The sequence below is a fragment of the Notechis scutatus genome, chromosome 5, assembly GCF_049901735.1.
Source record: "Notechis scutatus isolate UNSWTSFEM ecotype Mainland chromosome 5, rNotScu1.2, whole genome shotgun sequence".
NCBI classification, from domain to species: domain Eukaryota; kingdom Metazoa; phylum Chordata; class Lepidosauria; order Squamata; family Elapidae; genus Notechis; species Notechis scutatus.
Window position 1 is genome coordinate 3730409 of NC_142013.1, and position 15095 is coordinate 3745503.

General features: G+C 43.1%; 2 protein-coding genes across 2 annotated transcripts in view; both read right to left on the bottom strand.

Annotated features, from left to right (window-relative positions):
- Nucleotides 1-15095, bottom strand: part of CAPN5 (calpain 5) — a 93791-nt gene that overhangs the window by 22133 nt on the left and 56563 nt on the right. The window lies entirely within an intron of this gene.
- On the bottom strand, nucleotides 10692-12386 carry OMP (olfactory marker protein). The gene has a single exon (XM_087967669.1). It carries the CDS (start codon nucleotides 12339-12341, stop codon nucleotides 11856-11858), a length of 486 nt encoding a protein of 161 aa, XP_087823795.1. The 5' UTR covers nucleotides 12342-12386; the 3' UTR covers nucleotides 10692-11855.

The following is a 15095-nucleotide window of genomic DNA, read 5'->3' on the forward strand; positions in this document are numbered from 1 at the left end:
AAGCAATGGGGAAGCCAGATTCACTTAACAACCATGTTATTAATTTAACAGCTGCGGCGATTCACTTAACAACCGTGGCAAGAAAGGTCGTAAAATGGGACACAAAACTCACTTAACAACTGTCTCACTTAGCGGCAGAAAGTTTGGTCTCAATTTTGCAGCCGTAAGTTGACAACTACCTATAATTAATTAATTAATAATTATAATTGATGTGCTTTTCTGAATCCAGTTACAGACTCTAAGAATCCAGATTATGTGTAACACAACCAGGGGTGGGTTTCCACCTGGTCGGACCGGTTGTTACGATTCTGCGCAGTTCGGAGAACCAGCAAATCGCACCATTGGCTGGCCCCTCCCCTCCCCACCCACTTATTCCTTACCTGGCATGTGTGCCATCCAACTTGCCTGCGTTTGTAAGTTGCTATTTTTCCTCTTTTCCCCCCCGACCATCAGCTGTTCTGCTGTGCCGGGAGATTTAAATTAGCTAGAAAGCAGGAAATGGTTGGATTTCTTGCTTTCTAGCTAATCTAAAAGCAGAGCTGAACCTTCCTTAGGACTGAAGCTTCTATTTTTCAGTGCAGACTCAGGCAGCAGATTACAGAAAGGGAGATCTCTGAGTGAATCTGTGATTCTGTGAGCAACTCAATCTGCCTGCCTGCTTTGCCTCATTTTGAGTAAAAAGTTGCTCCTTTTTTTATAAAAAAATATATCAATATTTACATCCGTGGTGTGTTGTGAGTTAATTTCGTAAATGTGCTTGCTAGCAAATTTTATGTGACAGACTCAGATAGCCAATTGCAGATAGATAGATCTCTAAGTGAATCTGTGATTCTACAAGCAACTCAATCTGCCTGCCTGCTGCTTTGCCTGATTTTGGGTAAAAGTTGCTTTTTTAAATTTTTTTAAAAAATATCAATATTTACATCAATATTTATAATATTTACGTACAAGCCATGCCCAGGCAGTCACATGACCACCAAGCCATGCCCAGTCAGCAAGCCACACCCAGCCAGTCACATGACCACCAAGCCACACCCACAAATTAGGCCACGCCCACATAACTGGTTGTTAAGAAATTTGAATCCCACCTCTGAACACAACCACATCCCTCAGTATTTTTTTTTTTCAAGGTGAATGAAAGGAAATGCACAAATATGAATCCTTTATTGTGGCTGGACACACTGTTCAAATCTCACTCTTTAAAAATCCATTAGCTATTGACACCCCTGAAAGGAAGAAAGATTGAAACCACTTAGTGGAACAGAGTGATCCATAAAAAAAAAAGAGAGACCAACATTAATATTCACGCCGATCGCTTTTTGCTTAAGAGCTGTCCCAATAAGTAGGGGCAACCAGGGAATAAATTTCAAAAGAATTTTTCTTCCATTAAAAAAAAAAAAAAAACCAACATGATTTGCGCTTTTGATAGAGGTAGAAAAGAAAATCCTCTTAGAATGATTTATGTCCATTTAGAAATCCACGCGATGATTTTTAACCTTCTCCTTTCCTGTGGTGCCAGATGAAAAAAGTAAATAAAAATGGGATTATTATTTTTTCCTGAAGAAATCTGAGCAGTTTATTCATGGCAGAATTTTAACATCCATGATAAGACTTTCGCCAAGTTTACTTGATAAGGTTTGGTATAGTTTAATATGTATTAATATATTAATCATTCTCTCTTTTTCTTTCTCCCTCATCTTTCTCATTCTCTCATTCTTTCGCTCTCATTCTCTCACTCTCATTCTCTCTTTTTCTCTCATACTCACTCTCTTTCTTTGTCTCTATCTATCTATCTATCTATCTATCTATCTATCTATCTATCTATCTATCTACCTACCTACCTATCTATCTATCTATCTATCTATCTATCTTCGTCTATCTAATCTAACTAATCTATCTTCTCTCTCTCTCTCTCTCTCTCTTCATCTCTATCTAATCTAACTAATCTATCTATCTTCTTTGTCTCTATATCTATCTATCTATCTATCTATCTATCTATCTATCTATCTATCTATCTATCTATCTATCTTGCCTCTATCTTATCTACCTACCTACCTACCTATCCTGTCTCTGTCTTATCTATCTATCTATCTATCTATCTATCTATCTATCTATCTATCTATCTATCTATCTATCTATCTATCTATCTATCTATCTCTATCTATCTATCTCTATCTATCTATCATCTATCTATCTATCTATCTATCTATCTATCTATCTATCTATCTATCTCATCTATCTATCATCTATCTATCTATCATCTATCTATCTATCTATCTATCTATCTATCTATCTATCTATCTATCTATCTATCTATCTATCTTATGAGCCATGGTGGCGCAGTGGTTAGGATGCAGTACTGCAGGCTACTTCTGCTGACTGCCGGCTGCCTGCAATTTGGACGTTCAAATCCCACCAGGCTTGCTTGCTTGCTTGCTTGCTTCCTTCCTTCCTTCCTTCCTTCCTTCCTTCCTTCCTTCCTTCCTTCCTTCCTTCCTTCCATGGTGGTGCAGTGGTTAGAATGCACTATTGCAAGCAAACTCTTCCCACAGTCTGGAGTTCGATCCAGAGTTAGGGTGGGAAGAATGATGGCTCTTCCATCCCAAGGACCAGCCCATAGATTTCCACTGCTCTCCTTTCCTCTGCCTTCTGCACGTCAGGCACTGGACCCACCTGTTCCTCCTCTTTCGCATCAGCCACCTCCAGACCTGGGGGCTGTTGACTCTCCATCTGAGGGCTGATGGATGGCCCAGGCTCCGCCTCTATTTCTCTCTCCCTCCCTCCCTCCCTCTCTCCCCCTCTCCCTCTCTCTCCCTATCTCTGCCAGTTCCATTCTCTCTCGGAGCTCCCGTCCCAAAGACCAGCCCATAGATTTCCACTGCTCTCCTCTCCTCTGCCTTCTGCGCAGCCACTGGCACTAGGCCCAGCTGTTCCTCCTCTTCCTCATCAGCCACCTCCAAACCTGAGGACTGTTGACTCTCCATCTGAGGGCTGATGGACAGCCCAGGCTCCGCCTCTCTCTCTCTTTCTCTCTCTATCTCTGTCTCACTCTCTCTCTCTCACTCTCTCTCTCACACACTCTCTGTCTTTCTCTCTCTGTGTCTCTGTCTCTGTCTCTCTCTGCCAGTTCCATTCCACCTTGGAGCTCCCATTCTGAGGACCGGCCCATAGATTTCCACTACTCTCCTCTCCTCTCCTCTGCATGTCAGGCACTGGACCCGATTGTTCCTCCTCTTCCTCATCAGCCACCTTCAGACCTTGACTCTCCATCTGAGGGCTGACGGACGGCTCAGGCTCCGCCTCTATGTCTCTCTGACGGCTCCATTCCCTCTTCTCCCTCGGAGCTCCCAGGTTGCCCCCATGCTGACCCCCAACTCCCAAGATGACGCCTTCTCCTCCTCCTCCTCCTCCTCCTCCTCCTCCTCCTCCTCCTCTGATCCGGCTGCTGGAGGGGCCAACGGGCCACAACACACTGTCATTCGAACATGGCAATGAAACACAAATCAGAAATATTTATCTTTTTTTTTTTTTTTGGCTGTTTTTATTAATAGAGTGCTTTTTTCGTAGAGTGGAAAGTACACTTGAAGAGTGCAAGTCGTCCTTATCGATTTTTATTCTCCAGTCCAAAAGAAAAGAACATTTTACATTAAAGAGAGGAATGTGACTTCATCATGACCCAGGAAGAGAGTTTAAGATTTGTAACCGAGGAAATCTCAGTTCGGACGTTAAGGTGAGGACTGAAGAAATCCTTAAAGGGAGTCCTCGACTTACAACCGTTCATTGAGTGACCGTTCAGTTACAGCGGCACTGAAAAAAGGGGCTTATCATTGTTTTTCACATTTACGACCGTTGCAACATATCGTGTTATCAAAATTCAGACGCTTGGCAACTGACTCATATTTATGACGGTTGCAGCGTCCCGGGGTTGTGTGATCCCCTTTTGCGACCTTTTGACAAGCAAAGCCAGGTTCACTTAACAACCATGTGATTCACTTAACAATTGTGGCAAGAAAGGTCGTAAAACTGGGTCAAAATTCACTTAACGACTGTTTCACTTAGCAACAGAAAAGTTGGGTTCAATTGTGGTCGTAAGTCGGGGACTACCTGTAATTTATCTATTATCAAAAAGGCTATTTTTTTTCTACCAATCAAAATATGACACAATGTTTCTCTTTGGTATAGACTCATTCTATAATATTGTACAAGAATACATCATTGTTATGGCTAATTTGATATTTTGTATTTTATATATATATTTATATTTTATATATATGCAATCTCCAGAACTAAAATTACATTTATCATACTTATTAAGCTTTCGTCAGCCTCTGCTGACATCGTCAAGAGTATTAAGCTACCATTGCAAAGATCTATGCCTTTATGTATCATTAATCTATTTAGCCTTTGCACGCATAATAGGCCCTTCCAACCGCCTCCCACCTGTAATTAATCCTGCTGTTTTTGCTTCAGTCATGTTGGTCGATGGAAGTTTAACTCTTGTTATTTCCTCCCTTGTCAGACCCAGCCTGGATTGCCTATCTCCAAGAAGTGATGTTAACCTGCCAGCTGTTGCAGTGTGTGTGTGTGTGTGTGTGTGTGTGTGTGTATCTCCTGCGATCTCTGGAACTTAAAATTACATTTATTGTACTTACTAAGCTTTCATCAGCCTCTGCTGACATCGTCAGAGTATTAAGCTACCATTACAGAGATCTCTGCCTTTATATATCATTAAAGGCATATAAAGGCAGAGATCTCTGTAATGGTAGCTTAATACTCTGACGATGAAAGTAAGTACAATAAATGTAATTTTAAGTTCCGGAGATCGCAGGATGTCTGTTTCTTCTTTTACAAGTACACCTGGAACTTGTATTTTTACAATAGTTATACATACATACATGACACATACAAGTAATTAATATATTCATTCTTGGGAGAGTTGTTTTCTGTTTTACTTTGGTAATAAATCTAATAATTATAATATTTATGCTAAATTATATTATCTGTAAGGCATCTGCAGGTTACCTTTCAAAAATTGTCCGTGGGTTTTTTTAGTCTTTTTCTTAGTTCTGTTTTATTTGATTTTTTAAATTTTTTTTGCAATAAATCATTTTTAAAGGAAAGTGAACACAGAAAACCCAACATTGCGAGCTGAAGGCAAGCATCCTAGTTTACAACACCACCCGTTTATAAGTAGTCCTCGACTTACAACAGTTCATTTTTTGAATCAAAACTTCATCTGCTGGTATTTTATCACTCTTCCCATTTTATGCTAACGTGATTCTTGCTGCAGTTAAGATGTGTACAATAAAGTATCTTTTATCTTTACTCAGATTCCCTTTGATCATACCTAATAAAAACGTTTCGGGTTCCAAATTCAATTTATATTTTGTAATCTCAAAAAGCCATCTCTGTATTTGCTTCCAGCATTTTTTTGACCTCTATACATTGCCACCACATATGGAAAAACGTTCCTTTCTTTTGTTTGCACTTCCAGCATTCTGGTTTCAAGGTTGGATACATTTTCGCCAGTCGTGCCGGCGCTAAGCGCCATCTACAAAACATTTTATATTGATTTTCTTTGAATGCTGTCGATAAAGTCAGCTTCCAGTTATCGGTCCAAGTCTTTTCCCACTCATCCAAATTGATATTATGACACACATTTCTCACCCAGGCAATCACTGGTCCCCTAACAATTTCCTCCTCTAGTTCTACCTCCAGTAAATAATTATATGTTCGTGTTATAAATTTTATGTCCACAAGTCTTAAAGTGGCCAAGTTTGGGGACCCTTGTGTTAATCCTTCTAGAGATGCCACTGTTTTTCTCCTCCGGCCACATGGAACAAAAACAGAAATGTAGAGGATATATTTGATAGAGCAGACTAACGAAGCCTTGCCACAACGGGTATAAAAATGTAGAGAGAAACTCACCTAACCAATTTCTCTAGCCAATTTTTGTTTTGTTTTTTTTAATAAAAAAAGGCTAAGAATTTTGGGATCATTTCAGTTATCAAATTTTGCAAGAGAAAATCTGTCAACTGTTGGGAAAGCTTTGGTTTTAATTCCTAAACTGGTCAAAGAGTAGAATAGAGTAAAGTAGGGTACAGTAGAGTAGAGTAGAGTAGAGTAGAGTAGAATAGAATAGAATAGAATAGAATAGAATAGAATAGAATAGAATAGAATAGAATAGAATAGAATAGAATAGAATAGAATAGAATAGAATAGAATAGAATAGAATAGAATAGAATAGTAGGAATAGAATAGTAGAGTAGAGTAGAGTAGAGTAGAGTAGAATAGAATAGGAATAGAATAGTAGAAGTAGAGTAGAGTAGAGTAGAGTAGAGTAGAGTAGAGTACAATAGGAATAGAATAGAATAGAATAGAGAATAGAATAGAATAGAATAGAATAGAATAGAATAGGAATAGAATAAGTAGAGTAGAGTAGAGTAGAGTAGAGTAGAGTAGAGTAGAATAGAATAATAGGAATAGAGTAGAGTAGAATAGAATAGAATAGAATAGAAAGAATAGGAATAGAATAGAATAGAATAGAGTAGAATAGAATAATAGGAATAGAATAGAGATAGAGTAGAATAGAATAGAGCAGAATAGAAGTAGAGTAGAGTAGAGTAAGTAGAATAGAATAGAATAGAATAGAATAGAATAGAATAGAATAGAATAGAGTCAAATAGAATTGAATTGAATTGAATTGAATTCAGGAAGAGAAAAGAAGAGGGAAGAAAGAACAGAAGATAGAATAGAACAGAACAGAATACAAAATACAGAATATAGAATAGAATAGAATACAAAATAGAATAGAATAGAAAACAGAATATAGAATATAAAATATACAGAATAGAATAGAATGGAATAACAGTTGGAAGGGGCCTTGGAGGTCTTCTAGTCCAACCCCTGCCTAGGCAGGAAGCCCTACACCACTTCAGACAAAGGGTTATCCCAACATCTTTTTAAAAATCTTCCAGTGTTGGAGCATTACTTGCTTTCGTGGCTCTCCTGCCCAGTTCTCTGAGTCTATGAATTGAAATCAAGTTTGATATTATTGCTTCTTTTTAAAGCATCTAAACCCGTGTTTCTCAATCTAGGCCACTTTTAAGAGGTGTGGACTTCAACTCCCAGAATTAATTCTTTTAAGAGGTGTGGACTTCAACTCCCAGAAGTCTTCGAGTTGCTACGGGTGAGGAACACTGCAAGCAGCAATTAATACTGTATTCCTAAACATATTCTAAAAAAGCTACAGCAGCTTGCACATAAAAAAAAGGGAAACTTTCCTCACCACTCCAACACTGAAATGCCCCAACGCTTCCAAGTTTGATTTTTCTCCTGAAAGAGACATGGCTTCGTAACTTGAAAAAGTTTTGTTTTTGGAAATATAGCATGTATAGGAGCATCTCAGGTCTAGCACCATGCACCTGAGGGAGGGAGGGAGGAAGGGAGAGCACAGAGGAAAGAAAGAAGAAGGGAGGAGAAGGAAGGAAAAGAAGGAAAGAAGAAAGGAGGGAGGGAAGGAAGGAGAGTTGGGAGGGAGGGAGGGGAAGGAAGGAGAGCAGGAGGGAGGGAGGGAGGAAAGGAAGGAAGGAAGGAAAATGAGATGGCAGAGAGGGAGGAAGAGAGGAAGGTAAGCGGGGAGGGAGGAAAGGAAGGAAAGAAGAAAGGAGGAGGAAGGAAGAAATGAGAGGAGCAGGAGGAGAAGAGAGGAAGAAAGAAGGGAGGGAGGAAAGGAAGGAAAGGAAGGAAAGAAGAAAGGAGGGAGGGAAGGAAGAAATGAGATGGCAGAGAGGAGGAAGAGAGGAAGGAAAGGAGCGAGGAGGGAGGAAAGGAAGGAAGGAAGAAATGAGATGGCAGAGAGGGAGGAAGAGAGGAAGGAAAGGAGCGAGGAGGGAGAAAGGAAGGAAAGAAGAAAGGAGGAGGGAAGGAAGGAAGAAATGAGATGGCAGAGAGAGGAGGAAGGAAGGAAGGAGAGGAGAAGGAAGGAAAGAAAGAAAGGAGGGAGGAAGGAAGGAAGAAATGAGATGGCAGAGAGGGAGAGCAGAGAGGGAGGAAAGAAGCGAGGGAGGGAGGAAAGGAAGGAAAGAAGAAAGGAGGAGGGAAGGAAGGAAGAAATGAGATGGCAGAGAGGAGAAGAGAGGAAGGAAAGGAGCGAGGAGGGAGGAAAGGAAGGAAAGGAGGAGGGAGGGAAGGAAGGAAGAAATGAGATGGCAGAGAGGAGAGCAGAGAGGGAGGAAAGAAGCGAGGGAGGGAGGAAAGGAAGGAAAGAAGAAAGGAGGGAGGGAAGGAAGAAATGAGATGGCAGGAGGGAGGGAGAGAGGAAGGAAAGGAGAGAGGGAGGGAGGAAAGGAAGGAAAGAAGAAAGGAGGGAGGAAGGAAGAAATGAGATGGCAGAGAGGGAGAGCAGAGAGGGAGGAAAGAAGCGAGGGAGGGAGAAAGGAAGGAGGAAGGAAAATGAGATGAAGCGAGGAGGAGGAAAGGAAGGAAGAAGAAAGGAGGGAGGGGAAAGAAATTAGATGGCAGAGAGGGAGAGCAGAGAGGGAGGAAAGAAGCGAGGAGGAGGAAAGGAAGGAAAGAAGAAAGGAGGGAGGGAAGGAAGGAAGAAATGAGATGGCAGAGAGGGAGGAAGAGAGGAAGGAAAGGAGCGAGGAGGGAGGAAAGGAAGGAAAGAAGAAAGGAGGGAGGGAGGGAAGGAAGAAATGAGATGGCAGAGAAGGAGGAAGAGAGGAAGGAAAGAAGTGAGGGAGGGAGGAAAGGAAGGAAAGAAGAAAGGAGGGAAGGAAGGAAGGAGAGACAGGAGGAAGGAAGGAAAGGAAAGGAAGGAGGGAGGGAGGGAAGGAGAGAGGGAGAAAGGAAGATCTAATGCAGGGCAACTGCCAACATTGAACCTAGATGGGGGCTACAGAGCAGGAGGAAAATATCCCTAGCTTCTTAAGAGGACAGAAAACTATTCCTTTTACAGGTAGTCCTCGACTTATAACCTGTCATTTAGCAACAGTTCAAAGCTACAGTGGGCCCTGGAAAAAAGCAACTTACGGCTGGTCCTCGCACCTACCACCGTTGCGTAGCGATCAAAATTCGGGCTCTTGAATTAATACTCTCTTCCCCACCACCGCGATTCGGAAAACCCCAGGCTTATTCCCGCGGCCACAACTTCAGCGCATAAAGGAGAACACCACCACCTCCCTTTCGGTCTCGTTTAACACAATGCTGGCACAAGAGAACTGTGGGGGGTCCTTGGTGCTCTCCGCCTGGTGGTTTTCGTGCAGACGTTTCACCACCCAAGGAGGGAACATCATCAAGCGCTTAGAACCTGAGAACTTTGCACATCAGGAGAAAAACCCCAGAAACGTCCCAGACAAAAACAACTCCAATGGGTTCCGGCGTTCGATTCCGCTTTGGGATCTTCCCCCCCAGTCTGGAAGGGCTTCTCAAAGTTTGCGTGAGAAGGAAGAGCCATCAAAAGTCCTGAGCACTTGGCCAAATTCAGAGGGGAAAAATAAAGAGAGAACATGGTCCCCTAGGGCAGGGGTCCCCAACCACCGGGCCCCGGACAGGTACCGGTCCGTGGATCATTTTGTACCGGGCTGCAAAGAATGAATAATCGTGATTAAAATATATATATAAAAATATGTTTTTGCTTCCGGGTGTCTTATTTTGAAAGACAACCACTTCCGCCCTCGCCTAACTTCCGCGCTTGACTCTTTGGCGCATATTTATCCTGCATCAGCAATGCAAGCTAGCCCTGAGCCAGAAACAGAGTTCACTGGAGAGTTTTTTTTTTTGGGAAAGGGTAAACGAGACAACGATGAGACAGCAGAAGGGTCACAGACTGCCTGCAAAAAGAAAGCTGCATTTAAAAGAAAATACCAAGATTCCTACCTGAGTTACGGTTTCATCGCAACAGGTGTTTCACAAGCCCCACACCCACTCTGTGTAATATGAGGTGACAGACTTGCTAATGAAGGTTTTTGTTACTGGAACCTTCACGCCCCTACCCGGTCCTTGAAAAAGTGTTTCTGAGTGAGACTGGTCCCTGGTACAAAAAAGGTTGGGGACCACTGCCCTAGGGGGTTAAACTGTCAATCAATCAATCAATCAATCAATCAATCAGAATAGAGCTGGAGGACTTCTAATCCAACCCCCTGCTACAGCAGGAGATGCTATATAATTTGAGGCAAATGGCTGTCCGGTCTCTTCTTAAAAAACTCCAGTCATGAAGCACCCACAACTTCTAGTGGCAAGCAGTTCCACTGGTTCATTGTCCTCAACGTTAGGAAGTTTCTCCTTAATTTCAGGTTGCTTCTCTTTTTGGTTAATTCCCACCCATTGTTTCTTGTCTTGCGGTGCTTTGGAAAATAAGTTGATCCCCTCTTATTTGTGGCATCCCCTCAAATACCCGAAGTCTGCTCTCATGTCACCCCTAATCCTTCATTTCATTAAACCAGACATACCCAGTTCCTGCAACCATTCTTGATACATTTTAAGTCTCCAGTGCCCTTAATCATCCTGGTTGCTCTTCTCTGCATTTTTCCCCCCCAAAGTCTCAACATATTTTTGGTAACGTGGTGACCAAAACTGGATCCAGTAGTCCAGGTGGAGTCTTATTAGGGTTTTATAAAGCAGTACTAAAACTTCAAGTGATTACTAGAATTAGAAGAACCTCTAAGATCCGTTCCAACTCTTGTATTCAAAGTGATTCAAGCAAACCAGCCAATTTTGGGTGTCTCCAAGCAAAAAATTTCTCCTATCAAGCAAATAATAATAATAATAATAATGGTCTTGAGCTTTTTCATTCTACCTCCGTCAATCAAGCAGAAGAAAAAAAAACTTTTAAAAGCTTCTTTCAGATTTGCACGAAGCAATAGAAAGTCACTGCTTTTCATTTAAAGGAATTTAATCCACGGTGTGGGAAGGCACTCGTTTTGGGAAGTGGCAGATCTTTTGTTTTCCTGGAAAAAAATCAAGCAAAGGGAGAGAAGAAGCGATTTCAAGATCCCGAAGCTCAGATCCAAATTTCGCTACGGATCCTCTAGGTCATCAGTTCCCAGTTTTAAACAGTTATGCCAATTTTGCAAAAAGTGTGAAAAAGGAAGGGAAAGGGGGCACCTGTTTAATACTTGCATGCTTTAACGTGCTCTGATTGATGGCGAGTTGGTCATGCTGGAGAACTGAAAATAAGTTAGGACAACTTTCGATTATGAAAAATCAACTTTTTTCTCAGCCTCCATGAAAACTAGGGCTTTACTTTGAAAGCAAAAATAAGTTTAAAAATTATCAGGAGCCTGGATTTAGGCAATGCTGCCCCTTTTGGGAACCGTGCAAATTATTGCAATAAACCGGGATCGAAGGAATATCAAGATATGCCTCTCTTTTTTTTTCCGCATCAAGCCCTGCTAGGTATGCTTCTAAGACAGGCCATGGGTCTAATCTCATTTTTTTTGGAGGTCTTTAAGTGCAAGGAAACGCTCCAAATTTTCAAAGAGGGGTACAAGATGCCTTCTGCACAAAAGCCATCTTGGTTTCTGTTTGGAGAGGCGATAGTGAGCCAGGTGGCCTGTACATTGAATTTTTTTAAAAAAATAAAATAAAAATAACTTCTGGGGAAAGTTCTTCGAAGTTTCAAACAGCAGGTTTCCCAGGCTAGCGTGGGGAGGTTGGTGCTTCTTAAGTTCCTCCTTAGGGCCAATCTAAGGTCAGGCTGAAGGTCGAGAAGAAGAACAAAGACATCCGTTCTGCTTTTTCAAAAGTGCATCCCATCTGGTTCAAAACCAAGTCACAGCTGGAGCTGCGGAGCCCAAAACAAAACAAAAAAAAGGAAGAAAGAAAACTATTTCAGAGGAGGAGAAAAAGCTTCAGATTTTGAACACCACGGAGCATTTCAGGTGAGCTGGCTCGAGGCCGTCGGTGAAGGCCACGAGGAAATACATCACTTTCCGGATTCTGGCCAGCTCCACCAACCTTTCCCCAAACTCCAGGGCGTCCGCTTCGTTGCAGTCGACCACATCGGGCATGTCCGGCTTCTTCCAGAACGTCCCCACCGGGTCCAAGAGCTGCCTTCGCATGAGGTTGGTCAAATCCGGTGTCCAGTGTTGAGAGGTGCCGATAATGGTGGCCTTGCCTGGCTGGTCCAGGGTCACTTTCCAGCTCAGGAAACGGAGGCCGTGCTGACGGGAGAAGTCCAGCCGGAACACAAACTCGTTGGGGCGGAGGAGCTTCTCGCCGTCTTGAGGTTTCTCCTTCCTCTGCTCGAGGCTCTTCACCCGGATCCTCATCACCTCGGTCAGCTTGGCATCTTGGACCAAAGGCATCTCCAATTCAGCCGCCTCGTCGCTCATCATTCTTCTTTCGGCACGGGGAGGATTTCTGCACCAGCCACCGAGGTGTCTGACTGAAGCAAAAGGAAAATCTCCTTCTGCTCCTTGGCTCGCTTGCTAAGCAACCTGGCCCAGGGAAGGAAGAAGCCCGAGGGGTTTTTTCTCTGGGCGTCTCGTTTTCCAGGGAGGGACACGTTCATCGAGGGTCCCCCGAGCTATGTCTCTTGATATCGGCTGCCTTAACAACCTGGCTTAGCAACCGTTCCCAAGCGAGAACACCTTGAACAGAATAACAGAGTGGGAAGGGACCTTGGGAGGTCTTCTAGTCCAACCCTGTTCTGGCAGGAGACCCGATCACATTTCAGACAAATAGGGGGTCCAATCTCTTCTTATAAAAGCCTCCAGTGATGGGAGCACCCACAACTTCCGAATGGATTGTTGTTGTCACTCTCAGGAAATTCCTCCTTAGTTCCAAATTGCTTCTCTGCTTGATTATAGTTTCCATCTGTTGCTTCTTGTTCTGCCTTCAAGGGCTTTGGAAAATAGAATAACCAATTTGGAGGTCTTCTAACGGAATCACAGAGTTGGAAGGGACCTTGGAGGTCTTCTAGTCCAACCCTCTACACAAGCAGGAGGCCCTATACCATTTCTAGTTCAACTCCCCACTCAGGCAGGAAAGCCTACGTTATTTCAGACGAATGATTGTTCATTATAATATCCAATTCTTCTTAAAAACCTCCACTGATGGGAGCACCCACAACTTCTGAATTGATTGTTGTCACTATCAGGAAATTCCTTCTTAGTTCCAAATTGCTTCTCTGCTTGATTATTTTCCATCCGTTGCTTCTTGTCCCACTCTCTGTTGTTTTGGAGAATGGCTTGACTCCCTCTTCTTTTGGGCAACCTCTGAAAATACTGGAAGACTGCTATCCCGTCACCCCTGGTCCTTCTTTTCATTAAACTAGACATCCCCAATTCCTGCAATCAGTCTTAGTATGTTTTATCATCCAGTCCCCTGATCCTCTTTGTCGCTCTTCTCTACACTCTTTCCAGAGTCTCAGCATCATTTTTTTTAAAATTGTGATGACCAAAAGAGGATGCAGTTATTCCAGGAGTGGCGTTACCAAAGGCATCCTAAAGCACCAAACACTTCGCATGGTCTGGATTCTATCCCTCTGTTAATGCAGCTTAGGGTTGTGTTGCAGGGATGGAGAAAAGGTGGTTGCATTTGAAGGGGCCAAGGAAAATGCTTGGATGAGTTGCACAACCAAGCTGGCACTTTCAAGACCGGCTAAAATTCAACTCCTATGCTTCCCAGCCAGTTTGGGGTCAAAGGGCGGAGGGAAAGAAGAGATGTCGAAGAAGCCTTTTTTTTTTTTTTAATAAGGGTCATTGCAAACCTTTTTTTTTTTCTCCTAATGGTGATTTAATTCACGAGGTCTGCCAAACGATTCTGCATTCCAGATTCTTTCAGGATTTAAAGACAGGTTTACAGAAAACAAAGCACTTGCAATTCCACCCGGAGATTTGACTGGTAGCTGGCAAAGTGCTTTTGGCTTTGCCAAAACGGGGGTCAGGTTTGGATGCTTTGATCCACAGCTCTGCTCCGGCAGGCGGTTGGACTAGAAGACTTCCAAGATCTCTTCCAACTCTATTATTCAATGTTCTAAGTACTTTAAACCTTCCCTTAGGGAAAGCAGAACTCGGTTCTCTGACTGGAGGCTAAAACCTATGAAGAAGGGTTACAAAAACTGGGCCTGGCTAGTCTAGGGAAGAGAAGGACCAGGGGAGACAGGAGAGCAGTCTTCCAATATTTGAGGGGCTGCCCCAGAGAGGAGGAGGAAGGGGTCAAGCTACTCATTTTCCCTGAAAGTAAGTCCTAGCTTGATGTTTACAGGTGCACCTAATATAAGCCCTACCCAGAGGTGGTATTCAGCAGGTTCTGAGCAGTTCTGGAGAACCCGGTAATGGAAAGTTGGAGTGGTTTGGAGAACCAGCAAATCCCACCTCTGACTGGAGATTTTACAATATCCTTCCCCTGCCACGCCCACAGAACCGGTAGTAAAAAAAAATTGAATCCCACCACTGGCCCTACCTCCAAAATAAGCCTTAATTAAGATCCCACCCACTCCAGGGTGGATGGGTAAAAATTAAGCTAGGGTGGGAATGGGAGGGCTTTGGAGCTGCTCTACTACTTACCTTTGGGCAGTTGTAGCCAGGCCTCGCACCTCCTTGACACCTGCCTGGCCAGTCCATTTCTTCTGCAGCCAGCAAGGCAGGCAAGGCTTTCTTGAAGGCCTCTGTAGCTGAGAACAGCTCAGGATCGATCCAGAGGTCTGTTATATCGGCTGCAGAGGCCTTCAGGAAAGCCTTGCCAGCTGCAGAAGAAGTTCCTGAAGGCAGACAGCAGAAAGGAGGCCGGGGGTGACGCACGCACGTGAGGTTAGTCAATGGAGGACATCCCCCCAAAATAAGACCTGGTGCCTTTTTTGGTGGCAAAAAGATATAAGACAGGTGTCAACTCATAAAATATTTCTCTGGTCTTTTTAGAGTTGCCAACAGAAAGGGAGAGGGCAGCAGCTTGCAAACCGAAAGTGCATTCCATAAATGTTTTCCAGAATCTGCCGGAATCCTGACAACAGGGTCTTATTTTCGGGGGAACGTGGTATTTTCTAAAGCACCCGAAGGCCAGTCAAGGAATAATGGATGGAAACTGATCAAGGAGAGATTCAACCTGGAAATAAGGAGGAATTTCCTGACAGTGAGATGACCTACAAG

Coding starts and splice junctions, on each gene's coding strand:
- OMP (XM_087967669.1), bottom strand. CDS start 12,341: ATGATGAGCGACGAGGCGGCTGAATTGGAGATGCCTTTGGTCCAAGAT.